The sequence below is a fragment of the Thermoascus crustaceus genome (genome assembly GCF_041956765.1).
Source record: "Thermoascus crustaceus strain CBS 181.67 unplaced genomic scaffold VTN00scaffold_4, whole genome shotgun sequence".
Taxonomy (NCBI): domain Eukaryota; kingdom Fungi; phylum Ascomycota; class Eurotiomycetes; order Eurotiales; family Thermoascaceae; genus Thermoascus; species Thermoascus crustaceus.
Window position 1 is genome coordinate 2,672,872 of NW_027192530.1, and position 16,542 is coordinate 2,689,413.

The following is a 16,542-nucleotide window of genomic DNA, read 5'->3' on the forward strand; positions in this document are numbered from 1 at the left end:
GCATCGGTTCGGTTCAAGGTCTATGGACCCATGGGATGTGTATATCACTATATACTCGTTCGCAAGGACGGTTATGAACGTCATCTCATGCCTAATGCGTTGCGTTCGGGATCCATGTCGAGAGGATTGTGACCTATCTTGGAGTACCTCCCCGGAGCATGTTGCGCAACGGGCCAGATGGATAGATCACAGGTGTTGCAAAGACCAAATCTATCCTATCTGAATTCCGCACCGCGTACAGTATTATAGTACGCCATCGACAGTGAAAGAAAAGGAAAAGCAAGATGCTGTTGCTCTCTGGGAAGAACCTCGTCGAGTGATTGACTCCTAGCACTACCAACCAACTAACCCGCCCAATACTTCTTTCTCAAGTGACAACAATAAAAATCGACACCGCATAGGTTCTTCCCCGATCTCTCAATTCCTCATGTCCCTCCCTAGGCACATATACCTAGGTACCTAGTCCAACATGCAATTCCCCAATCCAGCTGTCCCAACCTCTCTAAACGAGGTATATCCCACGGACCCTTCAATCCTTTTTCTTTAAAGGACAAGGACAGCCGACGCAATCTCACGTCTTGTGTCTGTGTTGGCTGGAGCTGGACTCCGGGTAATCGATCGATGCAGTCACTGCTAGGAGCGAGAATTGCAAGAGCAAGTTCTTAAAAAGAACGGGGCCATCATAGTTCATGTTTTCGCTCACGCCTTTTCTTCTCTATGGGGGAAAGGCGTGTCTTTTTCCCTACGAGAGCATGACTCCTTGAGCACCTACATTTCTTTACTAGATAGGTTAAGATATGAGGTAGATCTGGATGCATGCATATGGAGTGAGTTTCTTCTAATACATCTCGTGAATAGCCTGTTCATTGTACAGTCTTATATATGTTCTCCAGAGGGGCTTCTAGCGTCATTACTCGTACTCCGACCCTCAAGCGTAGTCTATACATCCAGTATATCCCAAATCCAACCAAAACACGCAACACAGCGGAATCAGTAAACCTACAGCTTGCTCGCCTTGTCATTTACGATCTTGACAACAACCTTCCCCCAAGTCTCCCTCCCTCCCAGCGCACGCAGCGCCCTCGGCACGCTCTCCAACCCGACGAAGCTCTCATCCTTGAACGCCGTCCCGCGGAACTTGCCCTGCGCCACGAGCTCAAAGATCCCCCTCCACACGACGCCAACCGTCTCGGGCTCGAAATTCGCATACTGTCCCCAGTGCAGCCCGACCAGGCTGACATTCTTCAGCAGCACCCGGTTCAGCGCGACCTTCTCGATCTTCCCCGCGGCGAAGCCGATGACGAGTAAGCGCGCGTTCCACGTGACGCACTTCAGACTCGACTCGATCATCCCGACGGGGTCGTAGACGATGTCCACTCCCGCTCTGCCGTTCCCGGAGCGGTTCTCCGCGCAGAGCCTCTTGACCTGCTCCGACCAGCTCCTGTCCCGGTAGTCGACGACATAATCCGCGCCGAACTCCCGCGCGATCCGCCTCTTCCGCTCCGTCCCCGCGGTGGCGATGACCGTCGCGCCCTTCGCCTTTGCGATCTGCACCGCTGCGAGACCCACCCCGCCCGCGGCCGCGTGGACGAGGACCCAGTCCCCCTCGCGCACGTTGGCGCGGTGGACGAGTCCGCCGTAGGACGTGGGCGCCGTGACGAAGAGGCCCGCTGCGTCCTCGAAGCTCCATCCGTCGGGGACGGGGAGGAGCGAGGACTCCGGGGCGAGGACGTGCGTGGCGTAGGCGCCCTGCGTTGCGCCGAAGACGCGGTCACCGGTCTTGAATCGCGGGTTGGAGACGGAGGTAGGTGTGGCCAGGATCGTGCCGGCGAATTCCATCCCCGCGATCCAGGGCAGGGGAGGCTGGTGCTGGTACTTGCCCTGGATCTGGAGCAGGTCGAAGAAGTTGGTCCCCGCGGAGTGGATCTCGATCAGGTATTTGTCTGGAGAGGGGGAGGGGGTTGGGAGGGTTGTGACGGTGAGATCCAATGGGCTCTGCAGTCACCAGTCGTTAGTTATCTATCTGAGAGGGCAATGGCGGAGTAGATATATCTCCAGGAAAAAAGTACAAGGAGAGAAAGAAAGGTCATACCTTGACATATTGACTAACTTGAATCGCCCGCATCTTGTCTTGAGTAGAGAGAAAACTCTGCCAGCAGAGATCAACAATACTCAGTCAACAGCAGTGACAGTAGATCACTGGCAATCTAAAAAAAAGAAACATACGAAAAGAGAAGAGACAAATGAAACAACCAATGAAGTACACCCCTGTGTCCGGTAGACTACTGGTATCGATCCGAGGTTATTAATATCAACAAGCTAGACAGAACAGACAGAGATCCAAACAACAAATACCCGGCAAAGATCACAGATCAGATCAGATCCAGATCCAGATGGCGAACAGACCACAAAGGAAAAAGGGGTAAAAAAAAACGGCCTTGCAGAAATTAGAACCAAGACACAAAATTGATGGTCACCAACCCCCAGGTCTAGCTCTCTCCCCGCGTCAATCAGCGGAGAAAGAGAAGCCTCGGCTCGGCTTAAGTCCGTCCGAAGCCAAGCCCAGGCAGGACCTCGTCACGGGATACCCCGTTTAGTCAAGCCGTAAGTAAACACGCAGGTCGATCGTCGCATCACGTGTCCGGTCGGTCAACTCCGCATGACACCATCATGTTGGGTCGACTCTTTCGTAGCATAGCATAGCGGCTAGTATAATAGGTACCTAGGTACTCTAGACAGGGATCTTGGCCGAGTTACCTAACCTACCATGGGTTGGGGACGGTCGTTCAAGGCAATTAATTACATTTAATCTTAATTAACGCAGTTGCAGTTGCAGTGCAGTGCAAGGCGACCGTTATGTTAACGGTTAACATACGGCGGTTGGGAGTCGGGGGGGGGGTTGAAACTAAGTTTGAACTTCACGAGTTTATTATTTCCTACCTACTACTACTATTATAGTAGTTACGGGGTAGGAAGGTTAGGTAACTAGATTGGAGATAAGCAAGTTGGTAAACTCGGGGAGTAAGGTAAGAGTTGGAAAGTGAAACTGAACCTAGATAGATAGGTAGTTAGATAGATATAGTATCTCCGAAGTCTCCCAGTCCCAGTAGTCATTTCATTTAATTTGGAATTTAAGCCACAGTCTCTACCTAACTAAACTCCTCCGTACTACCGGGAAAATCACGGAAATTGCATGCTGTAGATCTTCTTCTTCCAAGGGGACGGATGATGGTGCTAGAGGGTAGGTAGGTAGGGCGAGAGTGTGTGTCCAGGGGGGAGAGGGGAAGGGTTGAATTCAAACCCAACCTGGGAACTTACTCCTTATCCGACCGTGTACCTTAGTAACTCCGTACAAACCGTTGCAAAGTTTAAAATCATCATCACTGGTCCGAGTCGCCCTGTGTTTGACCGCGCCTGTTGGGGGTTGGGCTGGCCGCTGGCCTGGCCGGCGGCAAAACCTTTGGCGCAGGCATCCGACCGACGCACTGGGCCTTTTCGGATCGGTGCGTCAGATGCGTTGCTGATCACTGTGTCGTGTTTCCCAACGGCTACGGAGACGAGGCTAAAGGGACTGGGGTGAGGGAGGGGGGAAATGGGGGGGAAGGGAAAAGAGGGGGATAGAGGGGGGGTAGAGAGGATGGGAGAAGAGAGAAGATGGAAATATTGAACAATTCAAATCAGGTTCTGTTCCCATACATGAGCCATTTAATGTTATGTAGCCAATATGTATATAGTATGACCTACCCATCCCGTAAAATAGAAAGCGAAATTCGACCGCACCAGAATACACACATAACAACACAAAAGACCTCCAGTTGTGCCCATCCAGTAGAAAACATGGAAATACAACAACCTCTACGCCGATGCCTATCCTATCAGTCCGTTTTTGTGTCCTTTGTTCCGTAACGATTTCCAAGATATTCACAAAGCAGGCTCTGCCTCCCGGGCCTTCCAGGGAATAATAGCACACAGTGGCCACGCAGCTCCTTGCGGGAGCGAGAAGGTCAAAATGTGCAAGGGGGAGAGGAGAGAATTGTGGAAGATGTTCTCGGGGTCAGTTAAGTTGGTGCCCGCAGAGGAAGAAGACATTGTATGTGGGTATATCGAGACAGACAAGAAAAGCGCCCACGCAGAGGACAAAGTCGTGGAACAACGATCGAGAGTGAGGAAGTGGTAAACCAGCCACTCCGATAACCGATAACCGCCCCAAAAACCAAACTCCGCCAAAAAAAAGCAATACCATTATGTACTCGTTCACGTTCAGTCAAGAAGATGGTGGGACATGCTGGTCGTGATGTTTCTCGAGCATCTCAAGTGACAAAATCAACAGCACTGACGGCAGGCGCCCGTGAGAACAGCAGCTATCGCCTCGAACGAGGGTCACCAGCGACAGAATGCAGAACAGAACGGGATCTTGAATACGGGAACGCGATCCGTCAGTTTGCATTTCAATGCCACCCACATACGCAACGCGCACATGCAGCCCACTACTGCCCACTGCCCGGCGGTTTCTGCACCAGGGGTTCTTGATAGGGGAAGCCGTTCGCGGCTATCATTCGATGCTGCTCGTGAGGAAGGAACTGCGTCTGCGGCTGCGGCGGCGAGAGCATCATCGCAGCGCTTGTCGTTGGGATCGCATCCTTTCGCTTCTTCTCGGCCAAGGGCTTGCGCTGTCTCCCTTGTCGGTCGACTCGGGCGTGACCGCCAGCCGCTTGCGGGTCATAGTGGACCGCAATCGCACGTTTCCACGGCTTGACTTCAGGGAACAACGCCGCCATGTTCGCTTGGATCGCCCCGCAGAAAGGCTGCGGTTGAGGATACATCATTTCTTGTCGCGGCAGCGACTGCATCTGTTGCGGATAGCCGATCATTGAAGGATTCGTGGCGTTAGTGGCATAATATGGTAGGCTCTGAGGCTGGTTTACAGTCTCGAGCGTGCTGAACCACTCGGTCATTGGCCCGGCGTTCACATCGACGTCGATATGATCGGCGCCGGTAGGCCACTGGACTGTTGTCGTTGTCGATGGAGGAGATGTAGTCGGAGGGCTCGGTAGACCCGTCTCTGAGGAAACAGAGTACGGAGGGGTTGTATACGCGGGTGGCATTATCGGCGTTGTGTTGATCGGAATGTTGTTGTTATTGGCAGTAGTGACGGGATTGGGTGTAGCGTAAAGGTTCGGGTTGGGAAGGGTAGTCTGTACAGTCGGATACTGCTGCATGGCAGATGTGCTGTTGCGCAGTTGACTGGCGTCGCCATGATGGCTCACTGGCAATGGTTGCTGCTGAACTCTCGGGGAGACCCAGTCATTCCTGACGTTCTGCCCATCGAAGGACATCGCATTGGATAGCGGATGCTCTTGCTTGGGCTGTTGGACCATGCCCTGCTGTCCCGCATACCAACCGTTCGGACTGTACCATCCATGACTTGAAGAAGGCAGCTCCTTTTGTTGTGGCGGCTGCGCTGGCGCTGGCTGGGGCGTTGGGAGAGCAGGCGCCTTAGTTTCCACCGGTGACCTCGACATCTCCTTATCAGCAGTTTTCTGCTGGGCATCCTGGGGCTTCCTCCTGGTCTGCCGGGAGGGTTTGGTGACACGCCATTTCTTCAGTCTACTGCGCAGCTGGGTCTCACTGACAGGCAATTGAATTAGTCTGGAGCTCTCTCTCTCTCTCGGGCTGCCTTGCGTAGGGATTGCTCACGTTGGGTTGAAGTCCGGCGTCCGGATCTTCTTGATGACCTGCTTGAGAGGCCATTCTTCATCTTTGTACAGCTTCGAAATCAACGCCCTCTTCTTCTCCCACACATCGGACGGGATTGAGTTTTTCATTGCTCACGACGTGCGGGAGGCCTCTCGACTGGGATGAGGAGAGATTGCAGACGTGTGCCGGCTGGCTGGAGAGTCGGGATTCAGTATATGTACTCCATGTATGCAGCCTCGTGCCGGTCCATGGTCTTGGACCGTCTCCTCAGCGCGGACTCCTTCGGCCGCGAATGTGGCTGACAGCAGGTGAACGAGCATCAAAGTCAAGGTTAATCGGGCCCCGGTCCGGGACTCGCGCGCAGCCAGACACACGCGAGGCACGGTGAGGCAGGCAATTGGCACAGTGCTCCTTAGAGCGCATGCTAGCTTGCGAATTAGTGGCCAGCGCCGTCTGAGACGGTGCAAACAGTGCAAGGGACGGCTCTGGTCAGAAGCCACGTATCCCAGGATCGTCTGAGGGGTTCTGGCGAGTCAGCAGGGGCCTGGGGCCTTTTGGTCCATTATCCTGGGCCCGATTGCCGTCCGTGGATAGGCGACGCTGGTTTGGCAGCGGAATCATACAGATCCCCCAAGCTGGATGCAAGCTTCCCTCCCAACGTCACAACGGGGAAGTCCATGATGATGCTGCGCAAGTTCTGCAGGGCCCTCGAATGTACCGACAGTTGCAGCAAGCCTTCTCGAGATCACCTTGGCGATCCACAGAGGGAGTCAGAGACAGAGACAGACAGAGAGAGCGAGAGCGGCTTTCGTCATCGACATGAGACCTTACCCTTCCGGCCTTGATTCCCCGACGACCTCGTAGGCTACGCGATGCCAGTGACGGGGCGGTAGCTCGTCGATCCGATCGGACGCATGGCAGTGTGGATTGTTGTTTGCCATACTATCTCCGTACCCATGTGCCGCCATCCCGCATCGGACCCAGCGAGCGCCTGGCGCCTGAGTGATCCATCACCACCGTCGTCCAAGGACTAACCGGTCCCGGGCGCTTGGCCTCTGTCTGACATTCTACTTGGGGAGAGGGAAGACGACGAGTTCAGGCGAATTGGGAACCCAGAATGCACGGCGGTCCGGCGGGATCGCATAGAGTCTTAGTTGGAAGAGCGCGACTACTGCAGACATTATTCTGATACGTAGGAACGAGAGCAAGTTGAACTCTATACGCTTTAGGTCTTTCAAGATCCATTGTTCCCTCTGCTCGGGACGGGATGTGCATATGATAGTGGATAATGGACGCCACTCTTGTTGATACCGGCTCCGATAATGACTCGTGAGGCTTTTGAGCTGAATTCCACTCCCCGGGATGGTGGACGGCAGCAGCGGCCCAACGGGATGTGTTGTGGTTGATCGATCTCCGCTGCAGACGATCAAGTAGTAAAATGGCGGCCATGGGCGGGGCAACGTGGGAAGCTTGGAGCCTTTCCACCTTTAACAGGTTGAACAGAGCACAGTACAGCTTTAGCTCAACCGGAAACAGAAGCATTTTACTGCTAATTGCCCCTAGGCCTTGCTCGGGTGTCAAAACAAGGCCTTAAAAGGTCATCGAACAGCCAAACACGTAAGGCCTCCTTCCTGTCGGAGAGGAGAGCAGATAGCAGAAACCCGACAGACAGCAGTGCCAGTGAGCCACCGATGGGCATCTGGGAGGCGAACGGTGGAGAGAGAAACCAACGAGCTTGCTCTATCAACGACGCTCTGGCGATAGGAAAGACGGTGACACGAACTAGCAGAGTCAGATATGCACTGATGCTCCAGCGATGGAGCGACCATCGCGCACGCGGGTAGGAGCCAGGTCGACCCATCTGCCGCTACTGCGCAGTTCGCCGCAGTAGCTCCTGGGATTCTGTTATTCGACAGGATCATGGAGAAGCTCAAGACAGCCCCTGCAAACTAGGGCAAAGCATCCAGAGTTACCGAGCGCGGATGCTTGAAGGCTTGAGCGGCGCTCCCCGGGTCCTCGAGTCCTGTCTAAGTCATCCAGTGTGTCGAGACTCCAGACGACCGCTCTGAGGGGCTGTCGCCTTAGAAATCCCTCAAGCTCGCTTTCTGTCTGTTTTCCTTTCTGCCGTCCTGGGTAAGTGTACTTTGGTGGCCGGTGGCTCATTGTCATCCTCGGTGCCTAGAACAAGGAACCTTGCCTTGTCGCATCAACTATTCCCAACTGACCATCCCCGACCGTTATCGCTTGGAGGCAGAGAGAGTGAGATAGTAATAGAAAGGTCAAAGGACTTGACAGACGAGCGTGAGCTGTAATCATTGCAACGAAGTCCGTGCAGACGGGCAACCACAGTCAATTTGCCCTGCTCTCCCCAATGGGGGTCGCCTTGACAGCCAGCGCTGCCGGGGATCCGGGGACCTCGACGCGTTGACCAGGGAGGAGGTTGGACGACATGCTTGTTTTGGTAGAGCGCGAGAAGACGCCGGACGATGGCTGGCTGGAGCGCTCAAGCGAGGCTCCGCCATGGGGGCCAACATTATCCACCAGCGGCGCCCGGCCAGACTCCCCAGAGTCCGTGTCCGCGCTGTTGCGTGATCTGAGCAGTCACCTTTGGCGGGTTTATCTCCCCTCCCAGACCGTAGGTCCAGTCCAGAGAGTCTCCATCGCCCTGCAAGCCTCGCCGATAGCGTCTCCCCGGCGAAAGGTGCTAAGGCTGAAAATCATCCCAGTGTCAGTCGGTTTTTAGCTGATCGTCGGATTTGCACACGCTTGCCCACACTGTCGGGTCCGACTTTCTCTTTGCTGCGCTCCAAAACGGCCGGTTCCTCTCTTTCAACCTGGAGGTTCCCTTTTGCGCGCCCCTCGCTGATCTGTGCAGATCGAGTGGGAGGGGGTGAGGTTTGACTTTGACACACATAATGACACCACAGCGGCCCCCCTCTCTGTTCATTTTATCACTCACTGATGGTGTCATGGCGCATATCGCGATCGCCGGAAAATGCCACACTGTCTGTCAGTGAGGTCATGGTAGATGGGGAGGTCTGTCGTCAGGTTCAGTCAAGTCACTTCTCTATCGGGGAGCTTCGGGTCTCACCGGCGTCGGCTCTATTTCGGTCACTATCGACATCATCCAGAGTGCACATACCATCGATAGAAAAGAAGACAAGTCAACTTTCTTTAGAAATACTTTCTCTATAAGTGTTCGTTATTATTATTGTTCGTGTCATTGTCATCATTGTGATTGGTGGAGCGGGCATGTTCTTCCAGGGTTCTTCCTACTCAGACCCGTGGCTGGCAGTAGTGTCCGCCCACCCTTAGTTCTTACTCAATGTTTACACGCATAAGCACTGGCCTCGAGCTAGGCTGGTAGACACATAAAGGAATAAAGCGAAAATAACGGATCCAGACCTGTCAACAGGGCTTCTTCAAGGTACATGGATCATTCTATGTTATACTCGCTAGAACACATTTGTCATGACAGGTATTATTTGTCATAGCTTGACTACGCGCGGGTACGTACTACTTGTACACATGGATATGCTCGATTCATCATCCCATGAGAAAGAAAAAAGACTGAAATTAAAAACACATAGAAGAGAAAAAAAGTAAGAGAAGAGAAGAGAAAAATGAAGTAATAATTTATCGTGACATATCTTAACACAGAGTCTTTGTGAATGGGTAACCTCGCCACTAGAAGACAAGACAAGAACGGACGCCATCATAACACCGCAGATCCCAAACCCATAAGCCTTGATATAGTATACTGTGCTATGAACCAAAAAAAGATAAACATCCATGATGCCAGTGATATCAGAAGAAGAAGAGTTTTTTTTCTTTTGATTGTTCAACGAAGTTTCTTCTTGATACGGTGCTCCTTGCCCTTCTTCGACTTCTTTTTGTTCTTGTCCGGTGGGAGCACCAGCGGCTCATCCCTCAGGTTCCACTCCATGAATCGCAGCAGGTAGTCGTCGATGTGGCCGGGTTCCGGCTCGCCATCAGCATCGGCATCGCCGTCAGGTGCGGGGGTATCACCTTCGCCGGGGCCGGTCGTCATCGGCGTGCCAGCCTGGCTTGGGCCCATCTGTCCTGGCGTGCTGTGCGAGTAGCTCCGCTCCTCGAAATCACCGTCGTCGGCGTGTTCGAGCTCCTTTTGAGCATTCTTGGCCGCATCAATGTCTTCCTTGTCCTCGGCCTGCTCGAAAGCACGAGCGCCACCAGCGCCTCGGGTGTCCAGAACCCTATCCATTGCCTTGCTAGCCTCGTCCTGTCCTTCCAGAACATCGTCACCGATCATATCCCGAACATCCAGCTTGGTGAAGTAGTCCGTCGTGAACTCTCCTTCTTGGATGACGACGTCGTCCAGCATCCTCTTCTGGTTAGCCTTGCGCAGGATGTTTGACTCGATGGTATACTCGGAAACGAAGCGGTAGATGTGGACGTCGCGTGTCTGACCAATACGGTGACAACGATCCTGGCACTGTTTGTCCATCGCGGGGTTCCAGTCGAGGTCGTAGAAGATGACGGTGTCTGCGCCAGTAAGGTTGATGCCCAATCCTCCGGATCGGGAAGATAGAATGAATGCAAGAATGCGATTGTCATTGTTGAACCGATCCGTCAGCATCTGTCGCTGTTCCACCCGGGTTGTGCCATCAAGGCGCAGATAGCGATGCCCGTGGATATTAAGGAACTGCTCCAGAATATCAAGCATCTTCGTCATTTGCGTGAAAATCAGTGCCCGATGGCCACCCGCTTGGAGATCCCGAAGAAGTTTATCGAGCCTCTGCAGTTTACCGCAATCATACTGCAAAAGTCTCTTGTCCGGGAAGGCTATCGACAGACGCATTTGGGCTTCGTGGAAGGGATCATATGGCGGATTTCTCTGTTCATCGGTGAGGTACCGCGACTGAATGGGGGTGAGTGCAGCCTCGGTGACGCCGGAAGCGACCACGGCCGGAGTCACGCAGGCAAACCTCTGGACGTAGCCCTCCATGGCACGGGCCCTCTCTTCGATGGACAGAATCATAGAGGCAAGGACGGATGATCGACTCGAAAGCCAGTCGGCGTACGAGCGTTTTCGTGAAGGGCAAGCTGACAACGCGCCTTGAGGATTATCGACCGTGAGAAACTCGATCAGACTGCTGCCATAGACAGGACGACGACCATGGCGCTTGGATTCGAAGTATAAGCTCCTTTCGAGTTCTTCCATTCTCCTTTTCCTCGCAGCATTTTCCATGGAGGTCAAGGTCGACTGCACGGAAGAACCGTCAAACCCCATCAGCCAGTTAGTCCGCTTGTACTGACGCTCGCGAAGCGTTTTGAAGGGACCGTAGGCCATGATCCTTGTGCTGTCATCCGCAAGCCTTCGAGACATATATTCTCTTGATATTGGAGCGAGGTTGAGGAAGTCCAAATCGAGCTTGCTCAGCGGTTCCTCATACAATAGCTTCCGCCGCACGATGAGCTCCTTGATCTCGAATTCGGTCGCTACCGACTTTGGCATCGCAAAGGACGTTGAAATGGGCCGAGTTTCAAACAGATCCGGATGGTTGCAGACTTTGCGGAGTTGCATGAGACAGTTGATGATTGACAGATAGTTTCCAGACGCCAGTGTTTCTTTGGTTTGCGCTCTTGACATGAAACCGTCATAGAGGTACCGCTGACGTTTTGAAAGTCTGCAATAGACCACGTGCTCGTATTTGGCAGGCATCTGCTTCTCAACATCTGCCTTGAGTCGACGGAGAATATACGGTCGCAGGACGGTGTGCAGCTTGTTGACAACTTGCTTTGCTTCTTCATCCATCGTTTCCCTGCCGTGCTCCAAGATCTGCTCTACCGGTCGTCTGAACCATTCGGAGAAATTCCTTAAATCCGCAAATCCCTCGATCCCCGCCTCATCACCGTCGGAGGGCATCAGGAAAAAGAGAAGCGACCACAGCTCTGTCAGGTTGTTCTGAAGCGGAGTGCCGGTAAGCAGAAGTCGGGCTCTTGTCTTGAAGGTGAGAAGCGCTTGCCACCTCTGAGAACGGAAATTCTTGATGTTGTGGGCTTCATCGAGGATCATATAGTGCCAGTTTCTCCTCTTGAGTACCTGTTGATCCTGTAATACAAGCTGGTAGGAAGTAATCAAGACGTCCCAGCTAGTATCATCCATCCAGCCCTTCCGCTTCTGTTTCCGCTCTTCTTGATTCCCGTAGTAAGTCATTATTTTGAACCCGGGGCACCACTTCTTGAACTCCATTTCCCAGTTGAGTATGACACTGGTGGGAACGACAACTAGATGCGGTCCCCAGACTTCATGTTCCACGGCTAGATGAGCGAGGAGGGCGATAGTCTGAATGGTTTTGCCTAGACCCATCTCATCGGCAAGAATACCGTTTATGTGGTTCGAGTAGAGACCAGCGAGCCAATCCAACCCGAAGTGTTGATATTCTCGTAATGTTCCACGTAATAGATGCGGTATAGGTGTTTTTAAACCGAGTGGTGCAGGAGAATCAGTTTTCTCTGTTTGTTCAGCTGGTCCAGCAGGGTCGGTTGGTTCAGCAGTCTGAGCAGACTCATTTGCCTCAGTTTGCTCAGCGGTCTCAGTGGGCTCAACAGGCTCAGCAGCTTCATTTGGCTCGTCAAGATCAAGAGGCTCAGCAGGTTCAGTTGGTTTTTCCGGAGGAGCCTCGTATGAGGAAACCGACTCAGGCTCAGAGGGCTTTGTAACAAAAGTCCCTGGGGATGCCTCACTGGACGCTTCTCCGCTCTGGCGAGACTCAGCCTGAGCATCAGCAGCGTCTTCTTGAGGGGAAGCCGGTTTATTAGTGACTTCAGGGGTAATTTCCTGTTCTGGAGGTCCTGTAGGAACAAGAGAAACTTCATCTTGGTCTTCAAGCTCTTCTTCCTCCTTGCTCGAATCCTCTTCGTCTTCTTCTGCCGTATCATGATCTCTAACGAGGTCCTTGTAGTCCTTCGAAGAGAAGAAGCCTAGCAGCCCAGGCCCGCTATCACTCTCTTCGTCGGAATCAGCTTCGCTGTCATCTTCCTCTTCATCGCTATCACCCATGTCGTCATCCATGTCAGTTGACTCGTCACTGTCGTCTAGTAGCATTGGATCAACTTCATCCAGTTCAACGTGCTCCGGTTGCATCTCTTCAAGAGGCATTTGAGAACCATCCTCCTCTGAAAGATTTTGGGATTGGGATGGGTCGGTATGGGCCGAAGACGAGGTACGACTAGAAGCTACGGACTCCCGGTCCGCCAGATCATTGGTGTCAGGAAGATTGGCATATTTTAGGCGCAGTTCTTCAGCCGTCAAAGCTTCATCATCGTCGACGCCATCGTCTTCTTCACTCTCAGAATCTGTGCTCGACATGTTGCTATCGTCTTCAGTCTCGGAATCGGAGGTTTCGGATTCAGCTTCCTCGTCTTCACTAGACTCATCAGCGTCGCTTCCGACCTCCCCTAGAATTTCCATCCTTCTTTTCTCGAAAAGCATAGTCGATTGTTTTATAGCACGATCCAAGGCTTGCTGATCTTCCGCCTTCCTCTCCTCTTCCCAGCGTGCCAAACGAATCTTCTCCACTTCCGCTCGGACGAGGTCGAACTGTTTCTGTAGATCCTTGACCAACTGCTTGCGCTTTGCGCGCATTTCTTCCTCTTGCTCTCTGAGAATGTCCTCCGGGCGCTTATTGCGCTTCCTCCACGCGTCAGCACACCATTGAGCGAACAATCTTGCCATGTTTCGGTGGCGCCTGTGCTCCTGATCGAGGAGCTTCCTGAAGTAAAGAGCATGGGCGACAAGATGATCTTGATGCGAGTACTGCTGCTGTGGTTCTTCTTGCTGTTCTGTCAAATAGGCAGAGCATATCTCCGGGCTGAGCAGACCTCCAGGCTCTCCAGCGGCTTGTACCCTGAGCCTTCGTTGGGCCTCTTCTCGCGCCTCTTCGGCGTTCAGAACATTGTCCTCCCCCTTTACTCCTTCGCCACTTTCCATCCACTCCCGGAATGAGGCGTATTTCCTAGGGGCTAATACATGCCCAGGATGCTGGATGCCGAGAGAAGGCTTCTTGACTTTGAATCGTATTTTTGGAAGTCTCTGCGTATTCTCCCCCTCCTTGTCATCGTACCCATCCATATCTTTGGAAGCAACGGGGGACATAGAGGTCGACAAGGACGTACGACGTTGGCGGGCATTTGGGCTAGAACCGTCGGCTTCCGTGTCGGAGAGACGAGACCGCTCATTCGCAGCAGCGGAACTCTGAGACCTCGTCCGTGGATTCACGGGCTTCACTGCCGGCGATTGTGAAACGCGATTTTGTCTACCAGCGGTTCCTCTCGAGGTTGATTTCCTGGGCGTCTCGTTCTTGGGCGACCCCGCGTGGATGCCGTTCGTTGTGGCCTTGCCACCAAGAGACCTTCTTCCATTGATCTCCGGCTGTACCTGAGGGGATGACTGCGGTGAGGACGCGGCCTGTGACGTGCGACCTACTAGCGACTTGTTCATATATTCCTTCTGAGCTGCCCGCGTGCGTCTCTGGTCTGACTGCGGTAGCAGCTCGAGGGGCACAGCGTTCGTCCTCGAGGACTTCCGTCTGCCATTTTCATAAAAGGAGGTCGGTCCGTCCACAGCGACTTTCTTCCACGGGGGTGAGGGCGGTCGAGGCGTCGAGCGTCGGGAAGATGTGGATTCTGCGAGTTTCCGTTTCTTGGGCGGAGGCCCTTCGACGTGATTGTTTGCGACCTCATCTTCTTTTCGTTCAGCGGGAGTCGACGTTGAATCAGCAAAATTCTCCGGACCCGCCGAACCGCCAGGTTTGTTTTCCGGTTCGGGGGTCACGCGTTCATGATGTTGTGAAGTGCCATTCAGGCTGCCGTTTTGCATGTCTTGTTACCACCGAAGACAGGGGCCTTCTTGACAGCTGACCCCAGCTTTCCCAGCGAGGATCCGGTCAAAACTGACGATTCTGGCATCAATGGATAGGTCTGGTCCTGGAGAGTCGCCACAAGAAATTTGGCATAGTTATCGGCACTGGTGCGTGGCTGGCGACGGAAAAAGGCGCTAAGAACGGTGAATGCGTGAGGATGTGGTTTTTTCCCTTGCCGTGACGAGAAGTACGGAGCACGGTCGTATGTAAGCGTGCCTCGCGGACGTGGCCGTGGCGCCTCAGGCTCGCAGGCCAACCACGCTAGCCCCCGTCGACCCCGTCCGCTTCACCCACAGCCCCAACCTCCGCACTTCGACCCCATCCAGCATCTTGTTTGCCACCGGTCAAACAGTCAGTCCTGCTCCCACCACCGCCATTGCCCTGCACACACTGACCCGAGTTCCTCCAGATGCTGTCCCGAAGCATTCTGGCTGGGCGTCTGTCCCGCGTGGCAGCTCGCCATGCCGTCCCCCGCGCATCGTTCTCGCAGCTGCGCTCCCTGGCGCAGGCGGACATCAGTGACCCAAACATGGTACTGTCTTTCCTGACATGAACCGCTTTGCGCATCTCCAATTAACTCGGTTTCTCCAAACCGCAGAACGGTAACTACCAGAACCCTCCTCGTCTCAAGCGCGCACTCCGCAATCCCCACGCCGACTGGTGGGACAAGCAGGAGAGGCGCAACTTTGGAGAGCCCGTGCACGAGGACAATGATATTCTGGGAGTGTTCAGTCCGGAGCAATACACCCATGCCACGCCCGGCAAAGCCTTCCTCCATCTTGGTTGCTTTGTCGCAGCCTTCCTGGGCCTCTGCAGCACCGTGAGCTTGTTCTACCCGGACAAGCCCAGTGTCCCGCGTACCTTCCCTGGTGGACTTGAGAAGGAACTTGGTGGGCCAAATGCTGTGCGGGTGAGTCTAGATGATTCTCATGACAGGATCTGGTATTGATTAGCTGACACTTCGTTCAAGGCACGCAAGCCTGGCGAGGACACTTGGTGAAGAGCGTTGGGTCTTTGTCTATGTAAATACCATGGTTATTTCTATGCTGGCGTCAATTGATGGTCTGACTATGTCAAGTTTTTAAAACGTCTGCGCTTCTTAGTTGATTGTCGGCCATAATGTTGACAGGTCTTGCGCGCTCCTTAATACCCCGTTCATGTCAAGCTCTAGCTCTGATAGGCCAGCAAGGAACGGCATGTGTATGCCAATTTCGAACATGAGAACGCTACGATTGGCGGAAAAGAAGGATGTGACAGGCTATACATAGTATGCGCTCTTGACAAAGACCTCGTACTTTTATTTATTTATGTTACTAAGCCCCATCCATCCTTTTTGCACGCAAAAGGTGGCAGTAGATATCTTTGTATGTTTTCTTTTTGGTTTAAGTGGATGCATGTAACCAAAAATACGGCCAGTCGGGACGGGATTAGTGGCCTGGGCGCTGCTGTTAACCAAAATTGACCGTACGACACCGAGCTAAGTAACGAGAAGTGGAGCAGGTCACCGTTGAGATCTCGGGGGTGCAAACAGTAATGACCGTTCTTCCCTGTGCACACTGCACTCCCAAAGCACCCAGGGATCGACTGCTTCGTCGGCTGCTCATCATTCCCCCCTTGCATCTATCGATAAGTACTAGTGCTCGGCCCTACCTGGTCTTCCCGCCTCTGTCCCTACGTCAGTTTTATTTGGAGCCATTATTGTTTCAGGAGCATCACGCCGCACCCCTCTTCGCGAAGCATACCGCCATTTTATCTACCAACAATCGCAAAGTTCAATTCTCAGTCTCTGTTCGCCTTTCACACGGTCAGATTGCACCTGAGCCTTCGAAGAATATCCGATCCAAGCTTATCTTGGCTATCGGTGCACGCGAGCCTTGATCCATGGTCCCGCACTCCGCACCTCCCCTCCTCCCAAAAGCTGCGAGTCTAGGATAGAGAA

At 53.4% G+C, this 16,542-nt stretch overlaps 5 protein-coding genes across 5 annotated transcripts; 1 reads left to right on the top strand and 4 right to left on the bottom strand.

Moving 5' to 3' along the window:
• Positions 1–999: 999 nt before the first annotated feature.
• Positions 1,000–2,125, bottom strand: VTN00DRAFT_7494 (uncharacterized protein; the record flags this gene model as incomplete). Its single annotated transcript, XM_069434243.1, has 2 exons — positions 1,000–1,995; positions 2,093–2,125. 2 exons carry the CDS (start codon positions 2,123–2,125, stop codon positions 1,000–1,002), a joined length of 1,029 nt encoding a protein of 342 aa, XP_069287544.1.
• Positions 2,126–4,487: 2,362 nt separating this feature from the next.
• On the bottom strand, positions 4,488–5,825 carry VTN00DRAFT_7495 (uncharacterized protein; the record flags this gene model as incomplete). The annotated part of the gene is made up of 2 exons (XM_069434244.1): positions 4,488–5,628; positions 5,698–5,825. The coding sequence occupies 2 exons, from the start codon at positions 5,823–5,825 to the stop codon at positions 4,488–4,490; spliced, it is 1,269 nt and encodes a 422-aa protein (XP_069287545.1).
• A 2,221-nt stretch (positions 5,826–8,046) lies between these two features.
• On the bottom strand, positions 8,047–8,821 carry VTN00DRAFT_7496 (uncharacterized protein; the record flags this gene model as incomplete). Its single annotated transcript, XM_069434245.1, has 4 exons — positions 8,047–8,278; positions 8,332–8,407; positions 8,657–8,735; positions 8,789–8,821. The coding sequence occupies 4 exons, from the start codon at positions 8,819–8,821 to the stop codon at positions 8,047–8,049; spliced, it is 420 nt and encodes a 139-aa protein (XP_069287546.1).
• Positions 8,822–9,538: 717 nt separating this feature from the next.
• VTN00DRAFT_7497 (uncharacterized protein) lies at positions 9,539–14,560 on the bottom strand (the record flags this gene model as incomplete). The annotated part of the gene is made up of 1 exon (XM_069434246.1): positions 9,539–14,560. One exon carries the CDS (start codon positions 14,558–14,560, stop codon positions 9,539–9,541), a length of 5,022 nt encoding a protein of 1,673 aa, XP_069287547.1.
• Positions 14,561–15,012: 452 nt separating this feature from the next.
• Positions 15,013–15,603, top strand: VTN00DRAFT_7498 (uncharacterized protein; the record flags this gene model as incomplete). The annotated part of the gene is made up of 3 exons (XM_069434247.1): positions 15,013–15,135; positions 15,202–15,513; positions 15,574–15,603. The coding sequence occupies 3 exons, from the start codon at positions 15,013–15,015 to the stop codon at positions 15,601–15,603; spliced, it is 465 nt and encodes a 154-aa protein (XP_069287548.1).
• Between the last annotated feature and the right edge of the window lie 939 nt (positions 15,604–16,542).